The sequence below is a fragment of the Netta rufina genome, assembly GCF_964035555.1.
Source record: "Netta rufina genome assembly, chromosome: Z".
NCBI classification, from domain to species: domain Eukaryota; kingdom Metazoa; phylum Chordata; class Aves; order Anseriformes; family Anatidae; genus Netta; species Netta rufina.
Genome location: NC_140126.1, coordinates 51949666 through 51965748, shown reverse-complemented (window position 1 = coordinate 51965748; position 16083 = coordinate 51949666). Strand labels below are relative to the sequence as shown.

Below are 16083 nucleotides of genomic sequence, written 5' to 3'. Positions count from 1 at the left end.
TACACTTAGATTTTTCCGATCACTTCTAGGTTTAAGCAGTGATCTCTGCAAGGTATCTAATTTAAGCTGTGGCTAAATCAATATGTATTGCAGCTGATTAATTGCTTAGTGTTATGAACTAGCAATGGAACTCTCTTCCTTGAACTCTTCAGGAATGGGGCATTATGACTTCTCTGTTCTCAAGGAACAGCTTCTTTGATTTTTCTCCACAGATGTTGACACATTGATTGTGGTATTCTTCAGTGTGTTCCTCTCACCCTGTGAGCAAGGTCTTGTGTTTTGTTTTGCTTGTAACAATGCTGTCTTGCCTGTATAGATATCACAGTAATGGGTGGGGTCATGTTCTAATTTTTTTAAAAATTTATATATAAACATATATATAAATATGTTTCCTGAATTTTACAGTGCAAAGAAAGAATGAGGCCTGTCAAAGCAGCATTGAAACAGTTGGATAGACCAGAGAAGGGTCTTTCTGAAAGGGAGCAGCTGGAACATACTAGACAGTGTCTAATCAAAATTGGGGATCATATTACTGAATGCCTAAAGGAGTACACAAATCCAGAACAAATTAAACAGTGGAGGAAGTAAGTTTTTCTGCATGATTTTTTGTTTTGGAAAAGGAAAATATTTAATTGCTAGTATTAAGAATAATAGTTTTCGGTTATTTCTCTTGTTTCTTACCCTCTTTTTCTTATATTTTTCTGCTGTCTTAAGTAAGTGTTATACAAGATGATTATAAATGGTTCTGGCTTTTAATAGATTGACTTCTTCATACTGTATAGCAATGCACTTTATCCAGTAGGTGGCGTGATCTCACTTCTTACAACCCTAGGTAAACACTAGATAACTTTTATGTAGTGTTAAATATTTATTGGGAAAGAGTTCTTATCTTTAAGGATCCGTTTCTTCAGCTTTGAGGATTTTTTTAATTCATGCTAAAAACAGGAAATTCAGACGTGTGTGCTGAACTTTGATTTTTGTTTGTAGAATATTTATTTTTTTTAAATATACTCAAATAATATATGACACAATAAAATTATTTATAACATACTTAGATGTGTTTTAAAACAAAGAGTTCTTAAATGTCTTTACCCATCATTATATTACACTTAAAAGTAACTGAAATTGCATTAAGAATTTATCAGAATGTGCAGTTAAGTCTTGAAAATACATCCTACAGCTTGGGCTGAGAATATATCCTACACTTCCGTATGCAAGTCAGTTAAGCATTATAATTTCCTTACAGACTGTTGCTACTGTAGAATGCTTCAGCTGTTTTTACTTGCTTTACTTGAAAATTTTAAAGATGGTCTGAAATATAAAAATAAGACCCGTCTAACACATAATGTAACGTAATTTTTTTTTTTTTAAGTGGAGATGCATAACAGAGCTAGTATTCACAGTAATACTGCAGTACCATTTGGTTAAATGTTAAAATAAGATAAAATGAGACTTAAGTAGTCGGAGTGAAGGATCAGACTGATGCTTCCTGAGCCTGAAAAATTCAAATGTTTCTAGATTGTAGTATTTGGTAGTCTTGATAGAATTTTAGACTTCAGTTTAGTTATCTGTAATCTTAGAAACAAACATTTTCTTTCGGGTTTTGGCGTCTATACTTGACCTAGTGTTGTTCTTTGCTCCTGCATAGGACAGATTAGGCTTGAAGCTGCAACCATGTCACTTCTGTCATTTTTTCAGATTGATTTGTTTTCAAATCTTTGACCAGGATTTGGAATTGTGGATGAATTCTCTGACATTTCGAGGAAATAAGTCTTGTTAGTCAAATGCCTTCCCCTGCAGGAAACTTCAATTTTGGAAGAAGTTTTACTTACTGTACCTTACTTGCATTTTTAGTTACTGAGTAGCGAATATTGAAAATTTCTGTTAGAATTCTAACAATCTTTCAAAAGGCATGCATAAACTGAAAGCAACATTTCTAAGCATTTCCACAAATCATTGCATTAATGAAATTGATAATAATTGTACTGTTCATGCACTTCAAACTCTAAAGTAGTGATGATAAATAATGCAAAGTGTCAAATTGTCACAGGAGTTAATTTGTCAGATGTTTGATGTACAGCTAAATAATATTTGCTGTGCAGCTAGGCACTACTCTGTGTAACAGATTTTATAGTGTTTCATTTTACTGAGGTTAATGAATTAATTTCAGTTAAATCTATGTTGTTTTGTGTCATACAAAAAAAATATATATATGAATATATATATATGTAAGAACTACAACATCTCTTTTCTTCTTCCTCAGAAATTTGTGGATTTTTGTCTCTAAGTTTACAGAATTTGATGCCAGAAAGTTGCACAAACTGTATAAGCATGCAATCAAAAAGCGCCAAGAGTCTCAGGTAATTTAAGACCCTCTCTAAATATAAAAATGTTCAAGTGTTATAACTCATTTAGATTTAAAGGATTATCAGAAACACAGCAAGGCACACACACTTTAAATAAGTATTTGCTTTGTGTTTGTAGTAGTCTCCTTTGATAGGCACTTAGCCATGTTGAACCTCATTGATTGGCTAAGTGCACTTTGGTCAGAAAAACCACGTGCAATGCTACAGGGTTGGGGCAGAGTGGCAGGAAAGCTGTGCAGAGGACAAGTATCTGGGGGTGTTGGTTGATGCTTGCCTGAGCATGAGCCAGCAGTGTGCCCAGGTGGCCAAGAAGGCCAACGGCATCCTGGCTTGTATCAGAGATAGTGTAGCCAGCAGGACCAGAGAGATGATCGTCCCCCTGTACTCAGCTCTGATGAGGCCACACCTTGAGTACTGTGTTCAACCTTGGGCCCCTCGCTACAAGAAGAACATTGAGACCCCGAAGTGTGTCCAGAGAAGGACTACAAAGCTGGTGAAGGGCCTGGAGCACAAGTCCTATGAGGAGCGGCTGAGGGAACTGTGGTTGTTTAGCCTGGATAAGAGGAGGCTCAGGGGAGCTACCTGCAAGGAAGGTGTGGGGAGCTATTGGTCAGTCCCTTCTTGCAGGTAACTAGCGATAGAACTAGAGGGAATAGCCCCAAGTTGCACCAGTGGAGTTTTAGGTTGGAAATTAGGAGACATTTCTTTTCAGAAAGAATAGTCAGTCATTGGAACAGGTTGCCCAGGGAAGTGCTGGAGTCATTGTCTCTGGGGATGTTTAAGGAAAGGTTGGACATGGTGCTTATGGACATGGTTTAGTGGGTGATATTGGTAGTATGGGGGTGGTTAGACTAGATGATCTTGGAGGTTTTTTCCAACCCTAATGATTCTATGATATTTTTCTAAAGTATTCGGATAAACTGAGATTTATCTGTAAGTTCATGTACTTGTCTCTTTTAGCAACACAATGACCAGAATATTAGCAGCAATGTGAATACACATGTAATCAGAAATCCAGGTAAGAAATCTTAAATGTAATCTTGTGCTAGATATCTTATTTTTTTAGTATATTTCATTGCACATACCCTTATCTGTCACCTAGATCTCTGTCCTATACTGTATAATATGGTAGAGATGGGCACACTAGTATAAATAAAGTAGTTTGAAGAAATTCAGCAGAGCACAGACTGAGCCTGGTAGGTACTGGGTTGAGCAGCAAGTTAGTTGAACATCCTTTAAAAATAACTAATCGGAAACCTACATTTTGTATTTTATTTTGAGGAGGTAGAGAAGTCTACTCAAACCTTTAAACTTCATAGAAATTCTTTGCCCATTTGTAAGCCATTGTAGAGTCAAAAAAAAAAAAAAAGCCTTAGAGGAGAAAAATAAAATAAAATAAAAAAACAGCATTATTGTCAAAAATAAAATATATCCCATATAACTAATTGCAAACTGTGACTTCAATTGTGACTTCAAGATACCATTTCCTATATTCCCACACCTGCATTCTTGTAATACTTTTATGTAATATTTTGGTTATATTATCATGTGTTTAAAATCAATGTAACATTTTTAGAACAGTACAGGAATACTAGTAATGCTTGTAATGCTATAGTAATAATAATTGCTAGTAGTAAATTGCTAAAAGTAAAATACTATGGTAATGCTACTAGTTCGTACATTTAAAATACTGTCTTGTTGCTGGGGGCCTTTCCTACTTAGAGAAGAAGTTGCAGCCATTCTGTCTACAGTTGCTCTACCAAAGACATTTCTACTCACTCCTTACTTGGACCGCATTTAGCCTGTCCATTCAGTTTGTAAGGTTGAGAAGCTCAGTTTCTGAGCCCTACATATTACTTTTCTAGATTGCTTCCCTCTTACATCATCCACAGTAGTGCGTTTGTCTTTGAGCTACTAAGATCATATTTCTACCAAATTATAATGTTGTCGTATTCTTTTGAATCTGATAAGTAGACGTGCTGTTTGAATTAGGTGAAGAAGAGAATTTATAGTGTATGAGACTTCCTCATAACCTTTGATTTATTAAACAGATGTAGAAAGACTGAAAGAGACTACAAATCATGATGACAGTAGCAGAGACAGTTACTCTTCTGAAAGACATCTGTCACAGTACCATGATCATCACAAAGACAGGCATCAGGGAGATGCTTACAAGAAAAGTGACTCTAGGAAAAGGCCATATTCAGCCTTCAGCAATGGGAAAGATCACAGAGACTGGGATCACTACAAACAAGACAGCAGGTGAGTTTCTCCAGCAATTGTAAAATCTCTTCAGAATTCCCTTCCTGTTCTTATAGTATGCTCATAGGAATCACCAAAGTATGTATTTTGAGTAATGCAAAATTACAAAGAGAATACATGTATATCTCTAAGGCAGTTCTGTTGAATTGACGTAACTGTAGTTACTATTGTGTGTTCAGTTAACATTAATCTAATATAAAAATTTGTATTTGTATTTTTTAGATACTACAGTGATAGTAAACATAGGAAGTTAGATGACCACAGGAGCAGAGACCACAGGTCAAACCTGGAAGGAAATCTAAAAGACAGCCGGCCTCATTCAGATCACCGTTCGCATTCAGACCACAGGATACATTCAGATCACCGTTCTGCTTCAGAGTACAGCCATCATAAATCTTCCAGAGATTATAGGTACCACTCAGACTGGCAAATGGACCACAGAGCTTCTGGTAGTGGCCCAAGGTCACCACTAGATCAGAGGTCTCCTTATGGTTCAAGATCTCCCCTGGGACACAGGTCTCCATTTGAACACTCATCAGATCACAAAAGTACACCTGAACATACATGGAGTAGCCGGAAGACATAACAAAGACTGACATTTTCTGGACCTTCTTTTAGCCATATACAGTAAACTAACACAGTAATTGCCTTACATGACTTGAAAGATATGGACTGGATATTCTATCAGTAGCAGTATTGTTACTTCTTTCCAGGATGCAAGGTCTATTATCCCAACAGAAGAAAAATATTTTTGTATTTAAAGTTTATGCTGCACTGTGCTGCAAATGTTGTGGCACTTTTTTTTAAGAAATGGAAGATGTTTACTTTTACAGGGACCTCAACACTGCCCCTTTCAGACTGGATCTTACTATAAAACTCTTCATGTCAAAGTGGTTTTAGGCTGAACACAGTTTAAATTATGTTTGTAAATGAACTTTTAAACACTGACCTGTGCTCATGTTTCAGGAAGGAATGAGGAGTTTATTTTGTTTTGTTTCTAAGTAAAGAACTCTCAAGGACTTTGTTCACTTTCCAAAGCTACTTGTTTACATTGTACACTGCGACCACCTTGCCGCTTTTCATCACAAGCTTGAATATTTAAATTCTGTATCTATAACTGTAAGATAGCCAGGATTTCTCCTGTTTGTGATCAGCTATAATGCCTTTTTATGAAACAAACAAAAAATTAAAAAACATCAACACCAACAAATGGCTGTAAATTATTGTAAATTAATTAAATGAGCTTTTTCCCCACTCAGGCTTTTTTTGACTGTTCCTTTCCCCACCAACTCAGGCCTTCTTGTCACAAGTATGAAAGAAAGTCAGTGTACTTAAATGTTTTAATAAAGTATCTTGATGGAATCAGAATGTAAAAAATGGGGAAAGGGAATATTTTATTCCATTTAGTGTTCCTTTTTTATTGGATACTTTAGATACTTTTTTTTTTTTTCTATTAAACTGTCAGTGTTGTGATTGTTGTAATGAAATCGTGAGAAATATCCAGCTAAACTGTGCTCTGGAAAGCTTTTCAGGTGCATTGGTTTTAAAGAAGGAGTGTTCAATATCTGAATACTTCATAACCCAAATCAGCCAAAATTTGTTGTAAATCCATTTGTTTTCCCTCTTTAACATGGGCAATAATGTCAAATGTGCTATGCAGCCAGTTAATATTTTAGAAGATTTGAATGACTTTATTAACAGAATTGTTACAATGCACACTGATTGTACATAGATAACTTCTATCTGAAAAATTAAATTTAAACTAAAAGGATATGTGGGCTCTTGTAGTTTTCTGCAGTGTTTTGCTGTACAGCATACCTTTTTCTGTTTTAACCATAAAAATATTAATCTCTTAAATACTAAATTTCAATACATAACATGATAACTTGGGAAGATACCTAGCCTGACATGATGTGGTTGAATCCATATCTGTTCCTCCAATTTCTTTTGCAATGTTGAGCATTGTTTCCAATTAACCGGATCTATATGAACACATTAATAAAGAACCAAAATCTGTCCACCCAGTATCTTGGGATCATATTGTAGGTACAGTTGCTGCCCACTAGGTTGATAACATTTAAACTAATTTAAAGTAGGCTGGGACTCGATTAATGGTTCTTCATATCTTAGCTTTTTATCTTCCCAGGTCTGGGAGGATTTTGCGTTTTTCTGCTTTTAGGCTTAATTGCTGAAGCAGTGTTCAGCCAGTGATGCCTTGTAAGGCTATGCATTTCTGTCATTCATTGTCAACATCCAATGGCAAAAATCTAAAATACGGAGTATCTCAAACCACTGCCTAATTCTTACTGCTTGGGTAGTGAAAATGAATCATGAACCTATTAATAGTGCATGGAGAGCAGTCCCACCAAATCTGGTTTGCTATCAGTGTAGCTACCTTATGGCATTGTGATTCATCATGCCTAATGTGATATGATTAGTCTATGTCTGCTTTTGTTTAAGGCATCTCAGGTCTGTCTGAAATAAGCATGACAACACAACTGGTGGCTTTGATGGTCAGGATCTTTGGTAATTTGTCTGTTTAGCCTGGTTTTATACGAATGTATTTAGAGATTTACAAATCACATTTACAATGGTTTAAATTTTCCCATGCTTATTCCAATTTAGTCTTAACTATGAATTTTGGTGGTGGAGATGACCTCCATTACTTAGGAGGCTGACTGTTAATGGTGTATACCTACCTGTTTAGTAGAATCCCATATCCTCCTCAGATAAGCCATTTAGGATTCATTTTCTATGCACTCAGTTTTAACCTTTATTTTGTAATGAAAGGCCTTTGTTCATTTGTAATGAAAGATCTTTGAGAAATGTGACCAGTTCTAAAGCATCCATTTTACGTTAGCCTTTTGCTTCAGATCTTGGTGTTGCTTATCTGTAAGATGTGTAGGAAAGCAAGAATTCTCTTGGCTGGAAGAGAACTCCTGGTATGGCTGTTGATAAAGATTCAGTTGTTTCATCCACCGTGCATGGAGGCTTAAGATTTCCATCTTAATCATGTACATATATCTAATATAACTTTCCCAATACTACCTAAGAAAATGAGATTGATGGTCAGCCAGGGAAAGGGGGGGTGGGTGGGTGGGAAGGCATGGTAAAAAATGCATTGCTGCTGTTAGTTTTCATGACAGAAATGCATTATATGACTGGTTAATGTTAGTTCATCTGCTGTTGTGTTGGCATCACCATTTACCAGTCACCGTGTTTTCCCTATTTTGATCTTAATGCAGGTGCCCTGTCATCTGAGCAACACTCAAAGAGCCTGTGGTTTCTGAGAGAGACTTTCACTACTATCAAATAGAGGACTTGCAGGCTCAAATACCAACCACAAAAGGATGGCAGTTCCTGCAGAAACCCGGCACTCCCACAAAAAGGAGTGTGTCCTTACTGCTGTCTGAGACCAGGATAGCACAGTAACAGAGAGGGCTGCCTCCCTAGGCTGGGTAAATTTGATGACATTTGCCTTCCTTATTTTTAGAGCTTGGTTTTGTCCTTGCACTATCCTCTGTCAACAACAAAGGAGTCTCAGTGGTATTAGTTACTTCCACAGATGTTACCATTTAGCTGTAGTTTTCCCATCTAAAGTGTAAAATCTCAATGAAGTATTCTTGTAGCAGTGTATTTTAAGGAGCACTTTTTCAATGCTCAGTATTATGTTCTCAATATAGATATATATAATGTGTTATATGGTCAATGGTAAATGACAAGAGATTTTTTTGGCAGGAAATGACCTCCCTCTTAGGAATGTAGACAAAGATACTGAAGACTAAAGATACTACATTGTGATGCTGGTTTTGTTGTTTCTGATGAGGTATTTTCTTACAAGTATCTCTGTGATCATGTTTTATTTGAGCAGAAAACTAACAGAATCTTAGCCCCTCTTGTGTACCAAGCATGAAATGAGATCATCTGTTTTTTATTTATTTTTTTTTTACTTTATAGAAATAAGACTCATGCTATTAATATTAATATTCTATTAAATAATATTATATCTATAATAATATTATCTCTATTAAATAATATTATTATTCTAACTGGTAACGGGTAACTGGTATGAATCAGCCACTTGTACTGGTTGAAGTTTGTCATGATAAATGTACAATGCTGTCACTTGTATCTCTGCTCATTCTTTCAACAAGCAGTAGACCAGTATGGTTGCACCTGCAATTTAAGCTGTTTTCTTAAAAGTTTCTGGTCAAGCTTTTATTTGTGAAATACTCCAGAAGAGGTAGTGAAGAAGTTTGATTATATGAGGAAATGCTAACAGCAGAAAGAAAAAGACTCCTGGAATTCATGAAATGTTTCTTATCCTTTTAATTTTCCTCTGTAGTCAAGTCACTTATCTTAAGGTATTAAATTGAGAATAACAGAGTCATGAGCAGCATATTCTGGTCCCTTCATCCCTGTGCTAGCACACTGACTAGAGTCTGTGAAAGATTTCCCTTTGTACATGACTAATACTAAAGCAAATGGCTATTTCTGGTGTGTCTTTGCAGCCTGCTAACCCTACAATCTTATTTCTAATTATCTTTTTAAATAATTTTGAAAGCTATAAACAAATGAGAAGTTACTTGTGGGTGAATACTGACATTTAGTGATTGTTTATTTTCATCAAAAAAGAAAGGAACTCTATTGTTTTCAAAAGAAAATGGTAGGGCCAGGCTAATATGCAAACAAGATAGTTCTGCTTTTTTAAATTTATGTGATGTTATTTGTAGCATTTTTATAAACCTAATGTGGAAGCTGCTTACTTTGTTTTAAAAGTTGAGAAAGCATTAGGTCTTTAATGTATATTTTAAGTGGGAATTGCACTGATACAAAAAGACAGAAGGAGAATAAATTTTTAAAAGATCTTAAATGTTTGCTCATATTCTGTATGACGTATTGTAGGAAAAAAGAAATGCAGCAGTAGGGTGTATTTTTTTGTATTTGAAAGTATAAATATCTGCCCTTCAGTTTACTCCAGAACTTCATTATATATCCACACTGATAATGAAATCTGCATGCATATATTGCAGTTTATCAAGACTGTGTTTCTAACTTATTTTCTTCTGTTCTATAGTATGTCTTATCTTCATGAATCTTAATCATTCACAGAAAGTAAAACAAGCAACAGTCCTTCAAGATATGCTTTAACTGGATTTTATGAAGAAACTTTCAAGGTGTTGGGTTTGGTCTGGCTTGACCCTGGCAGGCAGCTCAGTCCCACACAGCTGCTCGCTCACTGTCCCGCAGCAGGAATAAGTCTGCCAGTCCAAGTGCAAAGCATTGGCTGTTATCAGAATGTTCCCAGATGCAACAGAGTGGGTTATAAGGAGTATAGCAAACAGCAGAAGCAACAGCAGCCACTAACAAGCACTAGACTCTAATATACAGTAAGGCAAGCACAGGAGACTGCCAACTAGCACGTACAACATATATAAATTTTGTCTAGCACACTCCACACTGCAATCAAAACTGTCATCGTCTCAAGCCCCTTAAGCCCATCTTTGAGCCTCATATTGAGCAACAAGAAGTACTGCTGCAGCTTAAGCTCACAGGCAGCTGCGCCCCACACAGCCACTTGCTCACACTCCTCAACCACTGGGATGGGGGAGACGATCAGAAGAGTAAAAGTGAGCAAACTCATGAGTTGACATAAAGATGCATGGTTCACTGGGTAAAGCCAAAGCCACACCCAGAAGCAAAGTAAAACAAGGAATTAATTCACTGCTTCCCATAGGCCCCCAGGTGTTTGCCATTTCCAGTAAAGCAGGGCTCATCACGTGTAACTGTTACCTGGGAAGACAAACATGATCACTCCGAACACCCCTTCTTCCTCCTTCTTTACCCCTATTTTATTGCTGACCATGACACCTCATGGCATGGGACATCCCTCTGGCCACTCTGGGTGACCTGTCCTGGCTCCGTCCGCTCCCAACGCCTGGTGCACCCCCAGCCTGCCCTCTGGCAGGGCAGCACCAGGAGATGAACAGTCCTGGGCACTGTGAGCACTGCTCTGCAACAAACAAAACATCATGAGTTACCAACACTGTTTTCAAAATAATCCAAAGCAAAGTATCACATGCCACTGTGAAGAAAATTGACTCTATCCTGGACAAAACCAGGATGACGATTAATTATAATTCTGTATTTAGTCAACACCTGATACCCAACTGTAACCCCAAACTACTTAGTCCAATCATGATCCATTACACTACTTTTCATTTATTTATTTATTTATTTATTTATTTATTTATTATTAGCTAGCTATGTAATGGTCTACATTAGCTGCTTAGAGTTTCTGTAACAAGCGCCCCACATCCTTCAGTCGCAGTCAGTGATATGGCATCATGTGGAAGTTTTTAATACACCTGTTTTTTTTCCATCACAGAACTACCACATTGCACATACAAAAGATGTATCAGTAGACAGTCAATGGATTTCTATTTTACTCAGTCCTCTTAGAGCATGTCCTGGGAGCATATGTCATCTTCTACAATGATTGTAGAAAATATATATGTACAAATCTATCCATTTCTTTTTTTGTATCATCTTCTACAATCATTGTAGAAATGGATAGATTTGCCCACCACTTGGCTGCAGAATATTCTGCAGCTCTTTGGGAAAACTGCAGCAGGACACAGACTGCCACCAAAAAAAATAAATACTTTGGACAAATGAATCTTGGGCCACATTTGAAGGACATCTGGTAAAGAATTCTACAACGAATGGGCCATGTGCCAGATCTGGCTGGCAAACCACAGAATATCACATTCTTGCCGAGAAAATCAGCCCAGCAGTACCACTTCTATTCTGGAATTGATTTGCAAACCTTTAATACCGTATAGTACCTTTCTGTGTGAATTTTGCAAATGAAAGCCAGTGAAAATACACTTTAGTGACTAAGGCCATGTGAAATCTTTTCCTGTTTAGTATTTTCTGCCAAAAATACTAATCGTAAATTTGAGCAAATTGGTGTTTCTAATTGTGGAAGTTGGGAACAGTTGTTCTCTTATAGCTAGAGGTACCATGTTCATAACAACAGAAATGAGGGCATTGCTGGAAGAATGATGATCCCATGCCAGGCTGGGAGGCCTAGCAACACTCTGTGGGGGAGAGGAGTCTGGTGAGCATGTGCTTCTAGGGTACCAGCCCAGAGATGGTGCCCTGAGACCCTGTCTTTTTTCCCCTGCTGTCCCAACCTGAGGTATCCCAGCCCAGTCTGGCACTGATGGCCTTGATTTTCTCAGCCCAAATTCACAGCACACTGCTTCATCCTCAGAGTTCATCACCATATATTTTTGTCAGTCCACGCCAGGGACAAAGAAGGAAAGCCATCCTCATGGCTACCTGTCCCCAGGTCTATTTCAGTTTCCTACAGAAGCCAACTGCACACTCCAATTGGTTTTCACCAAAGCCTCCAACCCAGTGCCCTCATGTGCATAGCCTGCAGTTTCATTTTTGGAACGTGCTGCTGTTTCTATCACTAGCCAGCTCCTACCTTCACTCCAGTCTGGCTGCTGCAGCTGGCAAAACCTGTGCATCCCTGTAAAATGAAAGCCCAAGTTCAAGTTCTCATTTCCCTGAGGATTTTGTAAAATAAATAAATAAATAAATCGCTCTTCCCCAAAAGCCACTGAGGAAGTTTTCAAGGAGAACAAGAGGACATCCCAAGGGAACATGTATTCTGGATTGTGTGCTGTGTTCCTGGGAAATGCTTAAGGAAGAGCTTGGATCTAAGTTCATACAGCTAAGATGGGGGATTGCTGTAATAACTGTCAGGCTAAAAATGTGGTGTGCGGCAAGTCTGTTCCTAAACTGTTAACAAGGAACTGGCAAAACTGCTAGAACTGGTTAAGCCAGAATGCTCCAGGGCACAGAGGTTTAATAAGGATGTTGCAATAGCCCTCTTTTTGACAGTTTAACAGACTGTCAGAGTCACTTGACGATGGATGACATACTAAAATTAAAATGTTGTCATCATAAGAGGAGCTACTGTGAAAGTGCTTTTCCTGAGCTTCACTGAAAGTGATCTGAAAAAAATGAATAATTATTAAAGCCTTATGGAAATCTCTGATTAAAGAGCTGAAGAGATTTTAAAACGTAAACTTTAGGTCCTGTTAGAAAAAGGTATATGCGTCTGTTTTGAGTTGATATACTCAGGGTGAAGCCCAAAGAACATACTTGGAGTTATTAATTTGTAAAAGGTAAATATTTTATTTGTCACAGGCTTTTCAGCAAACTCAGTTTTTAAGCCTATCTTCTCTGAAAATAAACACCCTGTGTCAGAAAAACACATCTGATCACATGCAATAAATGAATTAAAGAGGTTTTAGTACTCATGCACTCCAAGACCTCCATTGAGATTTAATTGCAATAAATTTAGTACTTGCTGAAGTAATTGGAACATTTGGAAAAATAATTTGGAAAAGAATCTTCGTGTTCATCACTTAAAACTATTTGTCTTTGGTTGGCATTAACCCTGCTGCTAATAGGTGGCTGCACCTGTAGTGCACAGCCCAATTAACATTATCAAATGTTTCTTTAACATTGCTTGCACACCACAGAGAAGGAAAAAATAACTTTGAAGCTCTGGTATTTGTGAGCATATCAAATTATTGTTCTCTTAAGTGAAACTCAATTTAATGTTACTTTAGAAGTTCTGAAATACTTAAGAATATATTCTGTGAAACTATGCTTATTGGTATCATAATTAAGAGCTAGGTCCTATGAATCTGGGGACCACAAAATGTAGTTGATAATTGAGCAATACACACAGCTACCAGGGCACTGACCATCCATAATAAAGCTGTCAGAAGTCCAAGGCCTTTCGGTTCATTTTTCTGGAACTGCCTTCCCTTTTTGGCACTGTTTACAGAGAAGCTGTTGATACAAACAATAGCTCTTTTATTTATTTATTTATTTATTTTTTAAATGCAAAAAGTAGGTTTTGGGGGTTTGATCTTGTTCTTCATGTAATGAAATTTGCAGATACATTCTCTCTGGAGAATGGCATAGGGAGGAGATCTGTTTTAAAAGATTGCCCACAGAAAACTATTTTTGTCTCACTGAAGTTAATTAAATCCATAAAATCTAGAAAGGTGAGTTCAATCCAGCCTCTTTTTCTCTCATCATGAAAATAATCAGGGCTAGAAAATTACTCAAGATCTTGAGGGTTCACTAAGTCACGTCAAATACCAGACAATTATATGACAAGTTAGGATCCAGTCATTCATTAACCTTGATGCAAGGAAAACATGCTCAGAATAGAGATATCTCATTATGAGCTTTGATTAAAAATAAAATAAAATAAAATAAAATAAAATAAAATAAAATAAAATAAAATAAAATAAAATAAAATAAAATAAAATAAAATAAAATAAAATAAAATAAAATAAAAAAATAGAATAAAAAAGAGTCACTGCTTCCTTCAGTTTGGTGTTTTATAACTTTGTTTTTCCCTTCAAATGCATTGCACTGGGACAATCTCTAGCCAGTAGTTGGAGAGAGAGATAGAGCTGTACAGAGTGTACATCCCTTAGCTAGCAGATAGTTTGCCCTGCAAGTCCTGCATATTCAGGCCAAGATTTTAATGCATATAGAGCAATTTTATCTGGTGTATTTTTGATAATGCAGACTTCCACTTATTATTTTGACTAAGTGACATAATAAGAGAGATAATATTTATACTCCAACAAGAGTATAACAAGATTATTAGAAAAAAATAAAATTAAATTAAATAAAAGGGACATTATGCCAAATTATTACAGTTTGCAGGTATGTCTATCATCTTTTGAAATAGTTACCTCTGTGAAGTCCAATGATGTAGCTGCAGAAAATCACAAAAATGACGTTCTTTCTGCAGTTTAAAATTCTAGAGAAACTCCATAATCTTGAATACAGGTGAAAATAAACTCTTTCCACATATTATCCCAATGTGTCTCCTAAGCTATGACAGAACAACTATATTTTTATTTATTTACATTCTTTCAAATTACAGTACTGGGGAAAAAACAAAACAAAACAAAACAAAAAACAAAGTATGATACATCTTAAAGGTTGCATTTAAATTTATCCAATTTGCTTTTAAATTATTGAACATTCCATTTGTATATAAGGATCACTCTCACACTTAGGTAGAAAGTTAGTCTTACTAGGGAGAAGACAATGTTATTTAAGAATAGATTTCAAAACATATCGTATTATTAAAAACAAAAGTGATATTTTCATAATTTCAAAAATACATTGAAATTACTTATTTGAAATTTGCTTACTTTAACTATAGTAAGTTCTTTTTCCATTCATAATCCAAAGACTATGATGTTGGTAGTGTAGTAAAATATATAGAATAAAAAATTGTGGACTGAGAACCTAGCACTTTAATATATATATATATATATATATAATAAGAATAAATGAGAAATAAATAATAATTTCTTTTACATAGTAAGGACTCAAAACTGAAGTAAGAATATTTTTTAGATGAGAATATTTTCAATTTCTTTTGCAGGTATCTAAGAGTAACTTGACATTTGCATAACTGCAAATGTCCGAACTCAAATGTTTGGACATTCCAGAACTAAGTGTGCTTACAGAGTCTTAATTCAGTCTTCTATACAATCCTGCTGATGCAAATTTCATGACCAAATAGTACCAAACTATTTTTTTGTAGGGAAGTCCACTCCATTCATGATGGAGAGAACATGAAAAATACCAAGTGATATGTTTTTATTTTATTTTATTTTATTTTATTTTATTTTATTTTATTTTATTTTATTTTATTTTATTTTATTTTATTTTATTTTATTTTATTTTATTTTATTTTATTTTATTTTTTATTTTATTTTATTTTATTTTATTTTATTTTATTTATCTCTATGTATTTTATTTTATCATCATTCAGTGTATGATCACTGAGTTCAAATCCAATCATTTTTTTTTTCCTCAGGTTCACTAAGATGCATTCAGCTTACTATTGCAAACTCTTAAAAATGTATATTTTGTGAGATTATTACATAGCACATATTAGATAGCAGAAATGTCATTAACAACCATAATTTTTGAGCAGCACAATACTTTCATGTGGGTATCTTACTGTTTACTTTGGCCCTTCTCAATCTCCGAACTCATTGAGAGCTCTAGAAGCAGAGCCTTAGGTTCCAGCAGGAAGATGAGCACAGCTGATGCCAGGAGATCCTGCTTGGTAGGCAGGGAGGTGTAACATGCTCGTTTGATTGACATAAAAATTGCTAGTTTGTGGGAATTCTGATTAATAACTCAAATCTTTTCATTGGTTCTTCACTTAAAAATAAATTGTTCAGCAGAAGTAAGAAGCAAAATGAGAAAGCTAAAAGCAGGCATATTAAAGGAGAACCGTTTGGGTTATGCATAAGTTTTGCAAATTTTGGAAATGAACAATGTAGAACAGATGTGGTCATATTTCTCCATGGCAGGGAGG

At 35.8% G+C, this 16083-nt stretch overlaps 1 protein-coding gene across 2 annotated transcripts in view; it reads left to right on the top strand.

The window, feature by feature from the left end:
• The window catches only part of CHD1 (chromodomain helicase DNA binding protein 1), a 51221-nt gene extending 45339 nt beyond the window's left edge, over positions 1-5882 (top strand). For both annotated transcript variants that reach the window (XM_084305173.1, XM_084305172.1), the window contains 5 exons: positions 406-584; positions 2264-2360; positions 3327-3384; positions 4418-4628; positions 4851-5882. In XM_084305173.1, the coding sequence (XP_084161299.1) occupies positions 406-584; positions 2264-2360; positions 3327-3384; positions 4418-4628; positions 4851-5214 (909 nt within the window). In that variant the 3' untranslated portion in view covers positions 5215-5882. The remainder of the gene's footprint in view (positions 1-405; positions 585-2263; positions 2361-3326; positions 3385-4417; positions 4629-4850) is intronic.
• Positions 5883-16083: the final 10201 nt, after the last annotated feature.